General features: G+C 47.0%; 1 protein-coding gene across 3 annotated transcripts in view; it reads right to left on the bottom strand.

Moving 5' to 3' along the window:
* The window catches only part of RAVER1 (ribonucleoprotein, PTB binding 1), a 402,256-nt gene that overhangs the window by 163,211 nt on the left and 222,809 nt on the right, over positions 1-16,236 (bottom strand). For all 3 annotated transcript variants that reach the window (XM_069604092.1, XM_069604093.1, XM_069604091.1), the window contains one exon: positions 11,117-11,259. In XM_069604092.1, the coding sequence (XP_069460193.1) occupies positions 11,117-11,259 (143 nt within the window). The remainder of the gene's footprint in view (positions 1-11,116; positions 11,260-16,236) is intronic.

Below are 16,236 nucleotides of genomic sequence, written 5' to 3'. Positions count from 1 at the left end.
GGGTAGTAGACCTCTGGACGCCAGGCCTCTTGAGGGGTGTCTGTCAACGAACCAACAGTTGGCCCCGTCGTCACCTGCAATCCAGGACCAGTTGATGTTAACTGCGACGGCGGCAGAGAAGTAGATGACGACTTCCCAACTGTCAACAACGGTGGTGGTGGTTGCGCAGGCTTATGCGTTGCTCCCGCCTTTTCCGAACTGGACCTGCGTTTCTCGGTCTCTCGACTCAAGGTCGATCTATGACGATCGCCCGAGGAGGATTTAGATTTTTGTCTTTCCTCGCTGAAGATGAGGACAAAGTGGCCTTCTTCGAAGAAGAGTCCCTGGACTTCCAAAGGTGGGCATGCCCCCACTCCGTTGTTCAACCATGCGACAAGTCTGCGACTCCGATCCTTAAGAGTCTTCTGGGAGAAGCCCTTACATATGTCACACTTGTCAGCCGAGTGATGAGGGTGCAGACAGTAAATGCAGTCCATATGTCCGTCCCCCTCGTAGACCTTTAGTCCGCACATAGCGCACTGGCAGAACAGTGCTTTCCCCGACATTAGGAGAAAAAACCGCAACAGCACAACCTAACAAAGTAGAAAATACACAAGGTGTTCCCACTTTGGAGACTGTTGAAATCTGAAGGGAGCCGCGGGGCGGGGCATTTATACCACTACGTCCTAGTGGGGCGTGCGTGCGCAGCCCAAAACGACGTAGATAGGACACAAAAGTTTCAAACGTTTTCCTACGGGAAAAGGCTTTATAAGCTTACTGAGGGTTCCCAGTCTGTCGACGGGGAATATTCTAAGCAAGTGAATCCATGAAAGATCCAATGCTGGAGAACTGCAGTGTCGAAAGGAACCTCTCAGGGTGTCGGAAAGAGGCTCTCGACTATCTACGTAAGCCTCATCGGAATCGGCAACCCAATCCGCCTAAATCTTTTCCGCAGCTTGGCCCATAACCTTAGGCGGAACCGGAGTAAGACCCACCGCTGCTGCGATTCTTCCGATGCTACTTTAGTCGCTGAATCGTCGTGAGACAAAGGCTCCGATGATTTGTCGGCAGTTGTAATACCATCCGCGGCACTAGGGGGCCTAGCGGTCGTTTTCCGGGTAGAGGGCCTACTGAGGCCTTGGACATAGTCAGGCTCCCGAACTTCGACGCGTGTAGGTTTTGGAGTAGCGCCCTTAGTTTGTTTCGATTTCCCAGTCGCAAGACGCTGAGGCGGATGCGGGGGAGGCTTGGGATCTGAACGATCCGAGGGAACCAGCAAAGTTTTCGGCGGCCCCGTTGGCCCTTTCGCCTTTTTCGACGAAGGCGTCGAAATTGGCGTAGGGGTTGTGTGCTTAGTGTGATGCGCTTGTACGCCCCTGTCGCCAGGAGTAGTGCCTGTAGCAAGATCAGAGTCGAGCCTGGAAGGGTCGGAACAGGGCGTGGCGGACCTAGAAGCGTGCACCTCAAGGTCTATAACATTCGCATTGGACGTTTGGTCATCTGAAGTACCCCCGTCACTTTCAGCTGGCGGGGGGGTGGGGTTTGGGGGGGCTCCACGCATGACATACTGTACACGGCCCACCGCTTTACACAACGCTCCTCAAGGGTCTTAGGCCGAAGGAGTTTGCACGCCGCACACCGCTTCTCGTCGTGCTCTAGGGGGAGACAGGCATTACACGTCCTGTGTTCGTCCTTCCAAGGATATCTGACCCTATCCTTAGGGCAGAATCTAAAAGGAGTCCTTTCCATAGCAAAAGGGAAGGATGACCACACCGACAGGGAAAAGAGGGGAAAGGAGGAAAGACATACTAAACAATATGGCCACCCCGACCCCACTCTCCCTACTGTATAGGTCGGCCAGAGGGCCCGACCACAAGGAAAATACGGCCGCCGGATCTTAGGCTCCTAAATCCACAACCGTAGACTATTCCCCGTAGTCTTCGTCGAAGATGTTCTTGTTGGGCGAATTGACTTAACGGGGAATAAACCGACAATCCGGTAAGATGAACAAGGTCTCTATTAAGAGCTCCGCTATAGGGTGGCCAGTTATCTGGGCAGAAAAAAAAACAATGAGGGACCTCGGCGCGTGAGGGATTTTGGGTACTACACACTTCACGATAGAGATAGTGTTACAGACACGCCTATGCCGACGGCCCCTTTTGGCCCCCGAAAGACAAGATGCAATACTCCGCGGTTACCACTGGATGTCGGGCCATATGCACAGCATGTGATTCTAAGCAGATTAACAAGTATCAGAAACTTCAATACTGTACACTCAGATAAGACCCATTTGGGATGGCCCACAGACAACCTACAATCACAGGTAACATTAGTAACAAGGGTGCAGGTGACATGAATATCTTACTGTTGGCATTCAGAATACTTCTCAAGAGGAGTAAAAGACAAAGTTTATCAGAACATAAAAGGGGTTACAATTATTCTTAGACAGTGCAACTATTTTGAGTTCACCAGAAGAGTCAATTCAATAGGCTAGGCCAAAGTCAATGGGATAAAGTCGTGGATAGGATAAAGCAGTTCTGGTAAGTAAACAGAAAAGTCTATGCACAAGTTCTTAGGAGTAGGTTGTAGAAAGATGACTCATGCTGGGTCACAAGCTGATTAGGACTGAGTAGCAAATGTTCCAAGCACTTTCACCACGTGAGGGATGTACTCAGTCTTATTTTACAGTACCTTACAATGAAGAAAAAGGCAGCTGATTACTTCTGTTCCTGCAGATCTTGCTGTTCCTGGGCCTCAGTCGTGGTGACAAGAGTGAGGACGTCGGGGGACTCCTGCACTGGGATAGTCAAAAGATTGCAAACTTCAAGCTTTATTTCAGTGGCTGTAAGTAACGCACACAAACTGGTGTCGATCTCCCTGGTAATATGTTTTCCTGCAGCAACTCTGAGGAAATTCAACCAGCTCTGGGATGAGTATCCAGGTGGCTTACTTTGGAGTGGATTGGTCCCACCACCTCAAAAGAAGAAGTCGTTCTTGAAGGGGCTGCTCTGTCGAGATGCACTTTGTAATTCGGACCTGCAGCAGTGCTTCACCGGGCAAACCAACGGTCCAGGAGTTGCAGCAGCCGTCATCTTCCAGCTAGTCTTCGGTTCTTTCCTTCCAGTGGTCGACTCTACTTTCCAGTCCAAGAGACTTGCCTATTAAATAGTTTTCTCCCATTCATTCAAGCCTAGCTGCCACTCACCCAGCAAGGTGGCTGTCCTTGCCGGACAGTCAGACAGCCAATCACGCCAGAGTGCATTTGGGTATCCTAGGAGACTAAGAAAAGGGAGTTTCGGGCACCTCCCACGCTTCCTGCCCATCCCAGACACTCATGCCAGACGCCGTCTTCAGTCCTGAAGCCCCTCAAAAGCATAGAAACAAAGGTACCAAACCTGGGTTGGCGCGCAGAAACAAACACTAAAATGACCTTTCCAAAAAGAAATGGCGAAAAAAGACCGGGATCTACTTAAACAAAGGGGTTTAAGGCACCATCTTGAAAAACATGGCTTCCATGATTTTTAGCGACCAGTATTAACGGTCGCGAAAAGTCATGGCAGTTTGTTGTAAAACCATTGCCACCAGTCATTTTGATAGAAAAAGGTAGCATTTGGCTGCTACATGAGTATTTTAGACACAGGGGATACTAGGTAACCCCTCCAGCACTCTATAGGAAGATGGTGTGTGCTGGGTCTAGGAATTTGGAAAGGTCAATTTAACCTTAAATTATCTGGGAAATAGTTTATCCCAGAGAAGGCAATTAAACCTTGGGGCAGTCTAAAAAGACATCCCTGTGTCACTGCACTGAGGGTGCTGTGTAACAAAAAGATGCCTATGGAGTTATCTCTAAGGTGAAGGAATTAGCAAATGTTTGAGAATTCACCCCAACACAGAACCAGTTGGACGGCTGTTAGGGAGATTTTTAATTTCAATGCCTAATCTCCTGCACCTGTGAGACTACAGCACATTAGGGATGTTTTGATTGTTATGAATGAGGCAACCCTTTTTCCACCCCACTCATTTTTTTGCTTGGACTATGGGTACCCTTATTCATTATTTTTGTACTTAGCTCGTGGAGTCGTGCTCATTTTCCAAGGCATCTGTAATTTACTTTTGCAGCACTTAACACCTATTGTGCACTGTTGCTTGGAGCCCTTTGTGCTTCCCTTTTTATTGTTCTTTATTTTCCTTGTGAGAACATGTTCAAGGATAGGGGGATACTTTTTAGCCTTCTTAACTTTTCTTTTGTGAGATTAGCACACACCACCTTATGTGGCGTGCTGTGTGGTTACACCATCTCTTTTCTCACTGCTCCTGTGAATTTTGGCTACATTGACAAGCTCATCTAAATGGATGGTGGCAGTGAATATATCCTATCGACATGTGTATTTTTCCTACCCTAGCTTGTTCACAAACACGGTAATGCACAAAAGGTTCACCATTGACCCAAAATGGTGGCAGTCTTTTTGAAAAATCAAGATGGCCTGTCCTTTCTTGGTCCTTCTGCCGTGCATGGTGGGGGGGGGGGGGGGGATGTCCTTGAGTTTTGTCTTTGCCAGGAATCCTTGGTAAAGCCAGAATCGCTAGTGTCTGAGGACAGGAAGCAGGTGGAGTATCCCAAAACTTCCCTCATCCGTCTTCTGGTCTGCTGCTTGGAACCAGTTACAACTGGAAGGCTGGGTGTCCTCAAAAGTTTGAATGTTGCATGACTGTTGATTGACTGGGTTCCTGGCTAACAGGCAAGCATCCTGAGGCAAAAGACAAGTCCACCAATGGAACTTAACAGAAGATGACCAGAGACTCCTACAGCATCTTCAAGCGGCATGCCGAAGTGACCGCTATCCTAACCCAGTTTTCAAATTGACAGGGCAGCCCCGAAGAGGACTGCCTCCCAAGGTGGGTACAATCATCTTTTGCTGGAGTCCCCTCTCTCTGCTGCTGCGAAATCTCTTCAATAGTTCTTCCTTTTGTCACCATGAACAAGGAAGAGGAGAGTCTACAGCTGCTGCATCTTAAAGGCATCTAGCTTCATCTTCATCACTCCTAAGGTACTGTGGGACTGTCAGGGAGATGTCCCTCCTTGATTGCTGGAGTGACGATTCCAGTGTTTGGGTGTTACCTCATACACGTCACTTGTGTATAGTCAGGGAACCTTCTACGAAGTCCCTGAACCTTTTCTTACCAACAAAACCTTGCTACTTATGTGCATTAGAAGAGCCCTCTTGAACTTGACTTTTCTTCAACTGTGCCTTACCTGCTTTGCCCCCCCCAATCTGACTTTGAAGAACTCATACCTAGATAGTGATGGACTGCTAAAGCCTCTAGGCCTCTAAAAAGTGCTTACCCACTATTGTTGGTGCTGTTCATCCTTGTAAGGCACGATTGTATGCAGTACCCTCTGGGTGCACTACAATAACCATGACCTCCTGGCAATAGGGACCCAACAATTGGTACAAGTCTGAACTACACAGGGTGGTAGTGTGGCTGAGCAGCCAGGCTCATCTCAAGAGGGGTCAATGTGAGCAGTAATGTGACAGTTTCACAGTACAGTTATTCAAATAAGCACTTACACTCAAGGTTTCTTGATAAAACAATGATTAATGTATTTCACAGTCAGCTGTATAAGCCTAAGGGAGCAATATATGTAACAATTAAAACACTTCAAAACACACTCAGTTATCTAAATAAGATGATACCCATTGTGAATGGCACACAGACAGGTCCTACACCCTCAGGTGACTTAAACAGCTCGGACACTGGACACTGATTTATCACTGGTACATTTAGAGCAATACAGAGTTTGGTGAAAAAGATAGAATAGAGGAATACAACAAAGGTTAACAACTACTTCATAAACCTTCCAATATTCAGTAAATTAACCCTTTCCTGGGGAAAAGATAAAGCACAGAGTCAGAGGTAAAGAAGAATCTCTCAGGGAGCCAGGACAGCCAATGTTAATTGCACAATGTCAAGGGAGCTGAAGATCTTTGAGGTAGGTAAAAAGTCTTGCACAATGATTTTAGAAATGTTTGTAGAAAATAGAACACTTTAAGGGCCACAAGCTGGAGGCTTGTGAGGGGCAAAGTTTTAGCAACTCTGCAAGGTAACCAAGAAAGGTCTCAACTGAAAGCAAGTAAGGCTACACAAGAGGTAAGTTCTTAGACTTTACAGTACCTCTGGTTAGAAGAAATGGTTCCAGCTAGCTTCTGTTCCTGTATAGCTATGCAGATCCTGTTCCTGAGTCTCAGTCGTGGGGACAAGAGGGAAGACGTCTGGGGATTCCTGCACTGCAATGGGAAGGTCAGTGGCAGCAATGGACAAACTTCAATTCGGTGGTTCTTCAGTGTTTCAGCTCCTCGCGTCTGACAGCATATAGCAACACTGCGGTTCTCGGCTACCACTCTGGACTTTCCTCGCATCTGGTGGTCCAGCACTCTGTTGAGGTGGCTCAGGATTGGTCAGTCCAGCTTCAGGGAAGTCCGGAAGATCTCCTGGCGCTCGGATCAGACTTAAAAACAACGCACACAATCTGGTGTTTGTCTCCCTGGCAATTAGGTTCCAGCAGCAGCACTGGAAATACAGCCAGCGTTGAGAGGATATCCAGACGGGGTTACTTTGGAGTTGATTGGTCCCAAAAACTCAAAAAGGAAGACCTCTTTGCAGGGTTTCTCTAGTAGAGGCGAATTCGGAGCTTCACCAGGCAAACCAACGGTCCAGGAGTTGCAGCAGGCGCCTGGTCCACGTTCTTCGGATTCCTTCGTCCAGTGGTCAACTGCCTTCCAAGCCAAAAAAGCCTTGCCTTTTATGCAGGTTTCTCCCATTCATTCCAGCCTAGCTGTCAATCACACAGCGGGGTGGCTGTCCTTAACAGACAGCCAATCACCTTTGGGTGCATTCCTGTAATCAAGGGTATTAAGCACAGGGAGTTTCAGACACTGCCCTCACTTCTTGCCCCTGCCAGACATATTAGAGCCAGAGGCGGAGCTTCACTTGTGAATCCAGGCAAAGACGAAATGAACAAAGGGATCAAACCTGGTTTGGCACGCAGAGTAAATCTCAAGGACCTTTTTAACAAGAAATGGCGAATAAAGAAGACCGGGGACATTTTGAAAAAATGGGCACCATGGGTGCTTTACTGCAGCTGCAATTGCAGCCTGCGGTTGAAACACAATGGTAGTAAAAAGTAAACCACTGCCACAAGCCATTAATTGTAGAACGGGTAACAAGAAAAATGTCACATGAGAAGTGTTAGGCAAATTGTATGCAGTACCCTTAGGGTGCACTACAACAAGCCTGACCTCATGGCAGTAATAAACCAACCTTTGGTATAAGTCTGTACTACACAGGTTGGAAGTATGGACGAGCAGCCAGGCTTATCTCAAGAGGGGTCAATGTAGCTGTAGGGGAGTTACAGAGGTTCACAGTGACAAGTATTCAAGCAGACACTTCCACACAGGGTTTCTTGATAAAAACAATTAATGTATTTACCAGTCAGTTAATATAGGCGTTCTTCAGAAGGGAGCACTGTTAAACACCAAATACGCTTCAAAATTACACCATTTCTTAGCTCAGAACCAGTAAATAGCCATTTGGGATGGCATACAGCAGAGACCTACACCCTCAGGTGACTTCAATTACTAGGGTGCTATTGACATTAATGTATTACTGTTGGCATTCCGAATTAGTTAAGAGAAAGTAAAAAGGAAAAGATTAGTGCAAACAAGATAACAAATATTTCTTAAGCAGGTACATACTTTCAGATCCCCCAATAAGAGTCATTCAGTTTAAAAAAGGCTAAGCTAAAGTCAATAGGCAAGTGTCTATATGGGCTGAAGCACTTCTTTGAAGATAATTGGAAAAGTCTTTGCACAATGTTTCAGAAGCCTGAAGAAAAAGATGATTCAATGTAGGGCCACAAGCTGCGCGAGTAGTAGATGATGCAAGTAACTACAGCAAGAGGTAAGCTCTTAGACTTTATACAGTACCTTTAAAATGAAGAAAAAACATACAGCAGAGGACTCCTGTTCCTGTACAGCTCTGCAGATCTCACTGTTCCTGGGCCTCAGTCGTGGGGACAAGAGGGAGGACGTCAGGGACTCCTGCACCGGGCCGGTCAAAACATGCAACAGGCAAACTTCACTTTCAGTTGCTGTTCAGTGTTTCAGCTCCTCGTGTCTACTTCAAATAGCAACACTGCGGTTCCTGGCTGTCGAGGTGGACTTACCTTGCTTCTAGGGTCCCGCATTCTGTTAAGGGGGCTCAGGCTCCATTAGTCCCGCTTCCTGGTAGTCCAGACTATCTTCCTGTAGCTCTTGGCCAACTTAAAAGCAACACAAACTGGTGTTCCTCTCTCTGGCTCTATGGTTTCCAGAAGCAACTCAGGAAATTCAACCAGCTCCGAGATGATGTCCAGTTGGCTTACTTTGGAGTGGACTGGTCCCACAACTCAAAAGGGAGAAGTCCTTGCATGGGCTTCTCAGTCGATGCAAACTTGGCGTTTCGGCACTGCAGCAGGGCTTCACCAGGCAAACCAACAGTCCAGGAGTTGCAGCAGGCGTCCTCTAAGTTCTTCAGATTCCTTCGTCCAGTGGTCGACTGCCATCCAAGCCAAAAGACCCCTTTTATAAAGTCCTCTCCCTTTCATTCCAGCCTAGCTGTCAGTCACCCAGCAGGGTGGCTTTCCTTGCCGGACAATCAGCCAGCCAATCACAGAGTGCATTTGGGTCCCCTAGGAGACTAAGCACAGGGAGATTCGGGCACCTCCCTCACTTTCTGGCTATCCCAGACACCCTGGAGCCAAAGCCAGGCTTCACTTGTGAATCCCACCAAAGACAAAATTAACATAGGGACCAAACTTGGTTTGGCGAGCAAAGTAAATCTCAAGAAGGACCTTTCAACAAAGAAATGGTGAAAGACAACAGGGCCATTTTGGCAAAAATGGCACCCTTGGGTGCTTTACTGCAGCTGTGAACGCTGCCCGCAGTAAATGCACACCACGGTAGTAAAAACGAAACCACTGCCACCAGCCATTCAGTGAGGAAAGGGCAACATAAAAATGTTACCCGAGAAGCTAGACAAAGGGGATACTAGGTAACCCCTTCAGCACCCAATTGTAAGATAGTGTGTGCTGGGTCTAGCAAGTTAACAAATGTAAGTAAAGTCAATTTCACTTAACTGCTCTGGGAAACAGTAGTTCAAACCTTTGGGAAATATGAAAGACTTCCCTGTACCACCGCTCTGAAGGCGCTGTGTGACAGTGTAAAAGATGATGCCCATGGAGTGGTCAGGCTCCATAACCAAAAGAAACAAAGCTCAGAAATCACATTAAAATACACGAGGGAGTGGGGAAAAGGGTCCCCCTCCAGGTTAAAAAAAAAATCCAGTCCTCCAAAATCCAGCAAAGTTGCTGGGGTCTCTAAGGTAGAGGGAATTGGCACATTTGACAATTCTCCCTAACATGAAGATAGACAAAGGGCATACTAATTAACCCCTCCAAGCACCCCACAATGTAAGTAAAGTCAATTTCACTTTACTACTCTTGGAAACTGTAGTTATCAAAGAGAAGGTATTTAAACCTCATCAGAAATCCAAAGGATTTCTGACACTGCACGGAGGGTGCTGTGTGTCACAATGTAAAATGATGATGCGTATGGAGTTAGTCAGACTCCAAAACCAAAAGAAAAAGTTCAAATCAAAGAAAAATGCATGAAAGTGGGAAAAGGTCAGTCTTCAGGATAAAAAAAGTCCAGCAAAAGCGCTTGGGGCCTCCAAGGCAGAAGGGAATGAGCAAATCTGAGAATTCTCCCTAAAAGAGGTCTTCTGTCTCCGACGTCCATCTTCGATTTTGGCACCTTTTTATCGGCTCCAACAGCAAACGGTTACCTCCCTCGATTCTGCAGTCCTGCACTCTGGTGAGGGACTTGGACAAGTGGGATTGTGTCTCTGGAGTTCCAACTGGAGATCACCAAAGCTCTGGAAGGATTTGTTCACGCAAAGATGTTGCACTGCAAATGGGTTGGAGGTCCCCTGGTATTCGCGGTTTGAAGTTCTGGCAGGCCACAGCACCTCAGGGAATGGCCCCATCTGCAGTTCGTCTTAGGGCTGGTTGGTCCCACCAGCCAATGGGAAGGGAAGTCATCCTCTTCAGAGCTCCTCTAAGAAAACAGGGTCAGGGCAGCAGTGGTGGTCACTTCAGTTACTGGGAGGGTCTGCTCGAGTCTCTGGTAGTCTTGTGCTTTGAATCTTCTGTTCCAGTGGTTGACTTGCCTTCTGCCTCAGGAACCTCACCCTTTATTCAGTTTTCATTCACTTCTGCAAACACTCCAATCAGGACAGCCAACCCCCGGTGGGAACTGGTTCCATTCAGGCACATCAGCAGACAAAAAACAGCAGTGTGTCAAACTCCTTCCCTGCTCCCGGTAGTCACAGACACACTGGAGCCTAGGTGGGTACACACAAGGGTTCCTGCCAAAGACAGACCAAACACTCACCTCTCCCAGAACGGATGCATCCAAAAGATGGAGGAAAGTACTCAAAGATAAACAAAAAGGGTTTGACGGTGACAGAAAATGAGTGAGGAAAAAGGTTCCCACTCGGGACAGTCCGATACAAATCAATAGTCCAGCACGAAAAAGTGCTGGGGATACTCACCAAATGGTAAGAATTACACTCAGGATGGAAATTCTACATAACAGTACCACCTTCTACCCATTCTCACAATTCTACAGAACCCCCACGACGAGCCGCCCGACCCATCATCTACTCAGTACCAACCCTGCTGCTAATATACTATCCTCCTTGGACAGCTGGCTAATGTTGTCCCATTCCCAGTTTCCTGTACCATTTATTCATCCTCAATTACCACCTTTGCTGCTTATGCATGGCACATCATTCAGGAATGCCCACATTCTTGGTGAAACACTCAGGAAATAAAATATATGCCCATGATGTCTCTCCCACCTGGTGCTGTTTAAAGTTTGCACATCCATTCTATGCCTGAAGCCATTTCATAGAAGAATTGTAGAGGAGGTGATCAAGTACCCAACACAATTTTGCCAACTTTTAAAAGTTCATACATTCAGCATAATGGAATCTTGAGTTCAAGTCTGAATCCTTAAGCTGCTCAACTGTTGCTCACCTGTTGGTAACTAAAAGAAAAGTTATCAACGAGATTCCCTGAAGACAGCAAGGAATCCTGCATGGAGGACTGCAAGATTTGTGAACTGGAAGCATTGCCAAGACCTCCATTCTGTGTGTACGGTATTCCTTTACTGGCGGCACCTGCAAGAAGCCAAAAGGTCAGTTCTGCAGCAATTCGGAACATAAAGTGCATTGTGAAAAAACAATGGGGCTGCAGAGAAATTGAATCAAAGCGAGAAACTGTTGCAAGCTTAACGTTGAGCAAAATTGTATGCAGTACCCGGTGGGAGACTGCACCAGCCTTGCCCTCTTGGCAATAGGTAACCCAACCTTTGGTATAATTCTGTACTACACACGTTGGTAGAGTGACCAAGCAGCCAGGCTTATCTCAAGAGGGGTCAATGTGAGCTGTAGAGTTGCAACATAGAGTGTCACAGTGACAAGAATCCAAATAACACTTCTATGCAAGATTTCTGGATTAAACAATTAATAAGTCAGTTTTGAAATAAGCCTTCTTTAGAAGGGAGCAAATATGTAACGCTTAAATATACTTGATAATACACTCAGTTTCAATAAATCAGTATATACCCTTTGTGGATGGCACACTTCCTACACCCCGTGGAGACTTCAATTGCCAGGACACTGGACATTGATATATCACTGGTACATTTAAAGCAATACGGAGTTCGGTGTCCAAAAGGAAAAGGTTAGGGAATGAAACAATGGTTAACACGTTTCTCAAACAGGTAAGCACTTTTGTACCCTCCAAAGCAATGTAGATTAACCCTTTCACAGCTATACAAGTAAAGAATGTATGTCTCTTTGGAGCGACAGATCAAAACACAGTTAGGTTAGAAGAGTCTTTCAGGGAGCCCGGATAGCCAATGTCAATTGAGCAAAGTCTAGGGGAGCTGAGGCACTTCTTGAAGGCAAGTAAAATGTCTTGCACAATGTTAGCAAGTTTTTGAAGAAAAATAAAAACACTGTTGGCAACAAGCTGGGAGGCTTGTGAAGGGCAAAGCTGCAAGCAACTCAAAAGGCAGAAAATGCAAGTCTCAACTGAGAGCAAGCAAGCTACACAAAAAGAGGCAATTACCCCTTAGTTTACAGTACCTTAGGTCTGAAGAAATTGGTTCCAGCTGGCTTATGTTAAGGTTGTAGTATGGCAGATCCTATTCCTAGGCCTCAGTTGTGGGAGGGACGACATCTGGGGACTCATGCACTACAATTCGAAGATAGCAAAGAACAAAATTCAAATTAGCGGCACTACGCAGTTTCAGCTTCTCGCGAATAGCACCACTGCGGTTCTCGGATACCTTCTGGGCTTTCATTGCTTCTGGGGTCCAGCACTCTGTTGAGGTGGTTCAGACTTGGTTAGTCCTGCTTCAAGGGAGTCTGGAGGCTCTTCCTGGAGCTCGGGTCCGACTTAAACGATGAACTTGATCCTGGTGTTCTGGTCCCCTGGCACTCGGTTCCTGCAGCAGCAATGGAAAAACAGCCAGAAGAGAGGATTTTCAGTCGAGTTAGTCTTGGGGTCGATTGGTCCCACCAAGCCAAAGGGAGAAGTTGTCCTTTGTAGGGCTTCACTAGTCAAGGCGAATTCGGAGCTTCTGCACTGCAGCAGGTCTTCACCGGGCAAACAAACAGTCCAGGAGTTGCAGCAAGCTTCTCTTCGAAGTTCTTCGGATTCCTTTGTCCAGTGGTCGACTGCCTTCTTTTAAAAAGACTGCCTTTTATGCAAGTCTCTCCCATTAATTTGCAGCCTAGCTGTCACAGCAGGGTGTCTGTCCTCCAAGGCCAGCCAGCCAATCACCTTTGGGTGCATTCCTTTAACCAAGGAGACTAAGCACAAGGAGTTTCAAGAACCTCCCTCACTTCCTGTCCTGCCAGACAAGCTACGCCAGAGACGGGCTTCACCAGTGAACCCCGTCAAAGACAAAATCGAACAAAGGGACCAAACCTGGTTTGGCACGCAGATTAAATCTCAAGAAGGACCTTTCCAACAAGAAATGGCGAAAAAAGAAAACCGGGGCCATTTTGACAAAATGGGCACCTATGGGTGCTATACTGCAGCTGTAAAGATGCAAATGTAAGTAAAGTCAATTTCACTTCACTACTCTTTGAAACCGTAGTTATCCAAGAGAAGTTATTTAAACCTTAGACATCCAAAGGAATTTTTCTGTGCCACTGCACTGAGGGTTGTTAGGCAGAATTGCATGCAGTACCCTCAGGGACCACCACATACAATTAGGTCTACAGGTGTAAGCAAAACCAACCTTTGGTACAAGTCTGTACTACACAGTTTTTGGTAGCGAGCTGAGCAGCCAGGCTCATCTCAAGAGGGAATGTGAGTAGTAAGGAATACATTACTCACCGTAATTGTATTTCTGGGTCTTGTATCTGCTTAGATTCACATTTATTTATTGTATTTATTTGAATTTGTAAAGCGCACAAACAGCCCGCAGACATCGAGGCGCTGGAGCAGAGGTTAAGAATGCTTACTTGAGGGTTACAGTGAAGCCGCCCTAGAAAAATACTTGAAAACATTTCGGTAGTTACATGTTACAGTGCGTTGCAGGTAGGTTTTGAGAATTCAAAGAAAGAGGTTAGTCTTGATAGCTTTGCGGAATACAGTGTGGGATTCAATGGCTCTGAGGAGCGGAGGGAGCGCATTCCAAAGGGTAGGGGCAACTGAAGGGAAGCTGGAGCCGCCCGCACGCGCTTTGTAAGTCCTAGGGACAGACAGGAGATTAGAGTATTGTAGTCTAGATAGTTTTTGAGAGACGGGTTTGGTGATCCTGCGGCTTAGGTAAGTAGGAGCAAGGTCATGGAGACATTTGTGAGTCAAGGCCAAGGCTTTGAAGATAATTCTTTGCTTGACAGGAAGCCAGTGGACTGGTCTTCTGAGTTCAGAGATATGGTCTTTGCACGAGAGGCCTGTGGCAGCTCAAAGCGCGTTATTCTGAACAGTTTGGAGTTTGGCTATATTCTTGGCAGTGGTACCAATGAATAGGGCATTACAGTAGTCGAGTCTCGAACCAATGATGGCTCTAGCAATGGTGAGACAGTTTTGTTGGGACAGGAAGGGTCGGGTCGCATTGATGAGTTTGGAGTAGTAGGCGGATGTGGAGGTTATGGCATTGACCTGTTTGTTCATGGACATGTCAGGTTCAAGGTACACTCCAAGGGTTTTGATGGACTGGGAAACAGTGATGGGGATACAGTCTATGACGAAGGAGGAGTACTGTTTGTTCAGTTTATTTCGGGTGGACGGTGAGCCAACCAGCAGGAGCTCAGTTTTGTCACTATTAAGGCAGAGCCAGTTTTCTGCCATCCAAGTTTGAATTGTTGAGTAGATTGCGTTTAAGGTATTTTGGTCAGATGCGTAATCACCTGAGAGGGGGATAAGTAGCTGGGTGTCATCCGCATAGTTAGTATACGAGATGCCCATGGAGTCAAGGATTTTGAACAGGGGCCTCGTAAAGAGGTTGTAGAGGGTGGGGGCCGTGCAGGAGCCTTGCGGGACGCCACACTTGATGGTGCTGGGGTCGCCAGAAGAGGAGTCTGAGAAGACCTTCATAGATCTGTCTTTTAAGAATGATTCTATCCATTTTCAGGCATTGTCTGAGAAGTTAGCTATTGAGGATAGATGCTGGCAGAGAGTTTTGTGGTTGACTAAGTCAAATGCTGCCGACAGGTCGAGGAGCAAGAGGAGTGCAGGCTTTCCTGAGTCTCTGAGGTCATCAATTTGATTCTTCAGGTCAAGGAGAGCTGTTTCGGTTCCATGCCGTGGCCTGAACCCCGATTGCCTAAGGCCAAGGAGATGGTTTTCCTCTAGAAATTTCTGTATTTGCAGGTAGGCTGCTTTATCCAGAATTTTCAGAAGGAAGGGGACAGTGGTGATTGGCCTGTAGTTTGTTGGGATGGCTGGATCAAGTGAGGGTTTTTTGAGGAGCGGGCGAACCCAGGCTTTCTTTAGATTTAGTGGGCCAGAGTGAAAGGAGGCATTGATGAATGCAGATATGATAGGGGCTAGTGAGGGGGCACAGTCTTTAATTACTTGCGCTGGGCATACATCCCCTTGCAATTGGACGGTTTGATGGTTTGGAGGAGAGAGATGACCTCTGAGACACTTATGTCTCTGAAATCAAACTGGGGGGTGGGGTTAGGAAGCTTGGTCGGTGGAGTGGATTGACTGCTGGTTATTAGCTTGGAGATCTCCTTTTGATGGTTGAGTATTTTGGTTTGTAAGGTTTCAAGTTTATTAAGCATTGCAGATTGGATCGCATTGCACCAGGATCCATCCTTCACTATTGGAGAGGGGGGAGAAGATTTCGCGGCTTCCTGATTTGGCAGAGGAGATTCTGGCATTGAATGACGTTGCCTTAGCTTCAGTAATGGCAGCTTTGTAGAGTTTAGAAGAGGTTTTGAATGCTAGATGGGTGGCTTCTGTTGGGTTATTGCGCCAGATGGTCAGTGCCGCTCGTTTTTTCCCTAGCATCTGTAAGAGGTCCTGGGTGAACCAGGCATTGCAGTGTTTAGTTTTCTTTTCTTTCTTAAGAGTGAGGGGAGCTACCACATTAACGGCCTGGGAGAGGACCCTTCTGAAGTCGTTGGCGAGGATAACTGGGTCATTCACGAAAGGGGGGAGCAGTGCAGGTACATTGAGGTGCTGAGAGAGGTTGTCGTGGGTGAGGAGTTTGGCGCTGCGCCTGAGGGCAGCTGGAAGAGGTAGTGGGAGATTGAGAGTCTCTAGAGGTGTTGATGTTGAAGGAAATGAGATGGTGATCGGTCCATGGCAGAGGCGTGATTAGGGTGGGGCTGATTGGGTCGCTCAACACAACTGCCCAATCAAGGGTACGGCCTTTTGAGTGGGTGGGGCTCGAGATGGTCTGTGTGAACCCAAGGGTGGATAGCTTTTTTTTAAGGCTTTGGCGGGGGTGTCTTTGGGGTCGTTAAGGCCGAGGTTGAAGTCATGCTGTGCATAGGCCGACATCTAGTGGAAGCTGCAGAGCATTACAGTTTTCAAAATTCGAAAAGGGACGTCGCCAGGGCGTGCCAGTAATATTAGTGTGACGTCCGCTGTACCCATGATCACTCACCTGTCGAGGTTCCTCA

Source organism: Ambystoma mexicanum, chromosome 3q (assembly GCF_040938575.1).
Source record: "Ambystoma mexicanum isolate Mex_15411 chromosome 3q, UKY_AmexF1_1, whole genome shotgun sequence".
Taxonomy (NCBI): domain Eukaryota; kingdom Metazoa; phylum Chordata; class Amphibia; order Caudata; family Ambystomatidae; genus Ambystoma; species Ambystoma mexicanum.
Note: the sequence above shows the minus strand (reverse complement) of the source record. Positions and strands in the feature narration are given on the sequence as shown.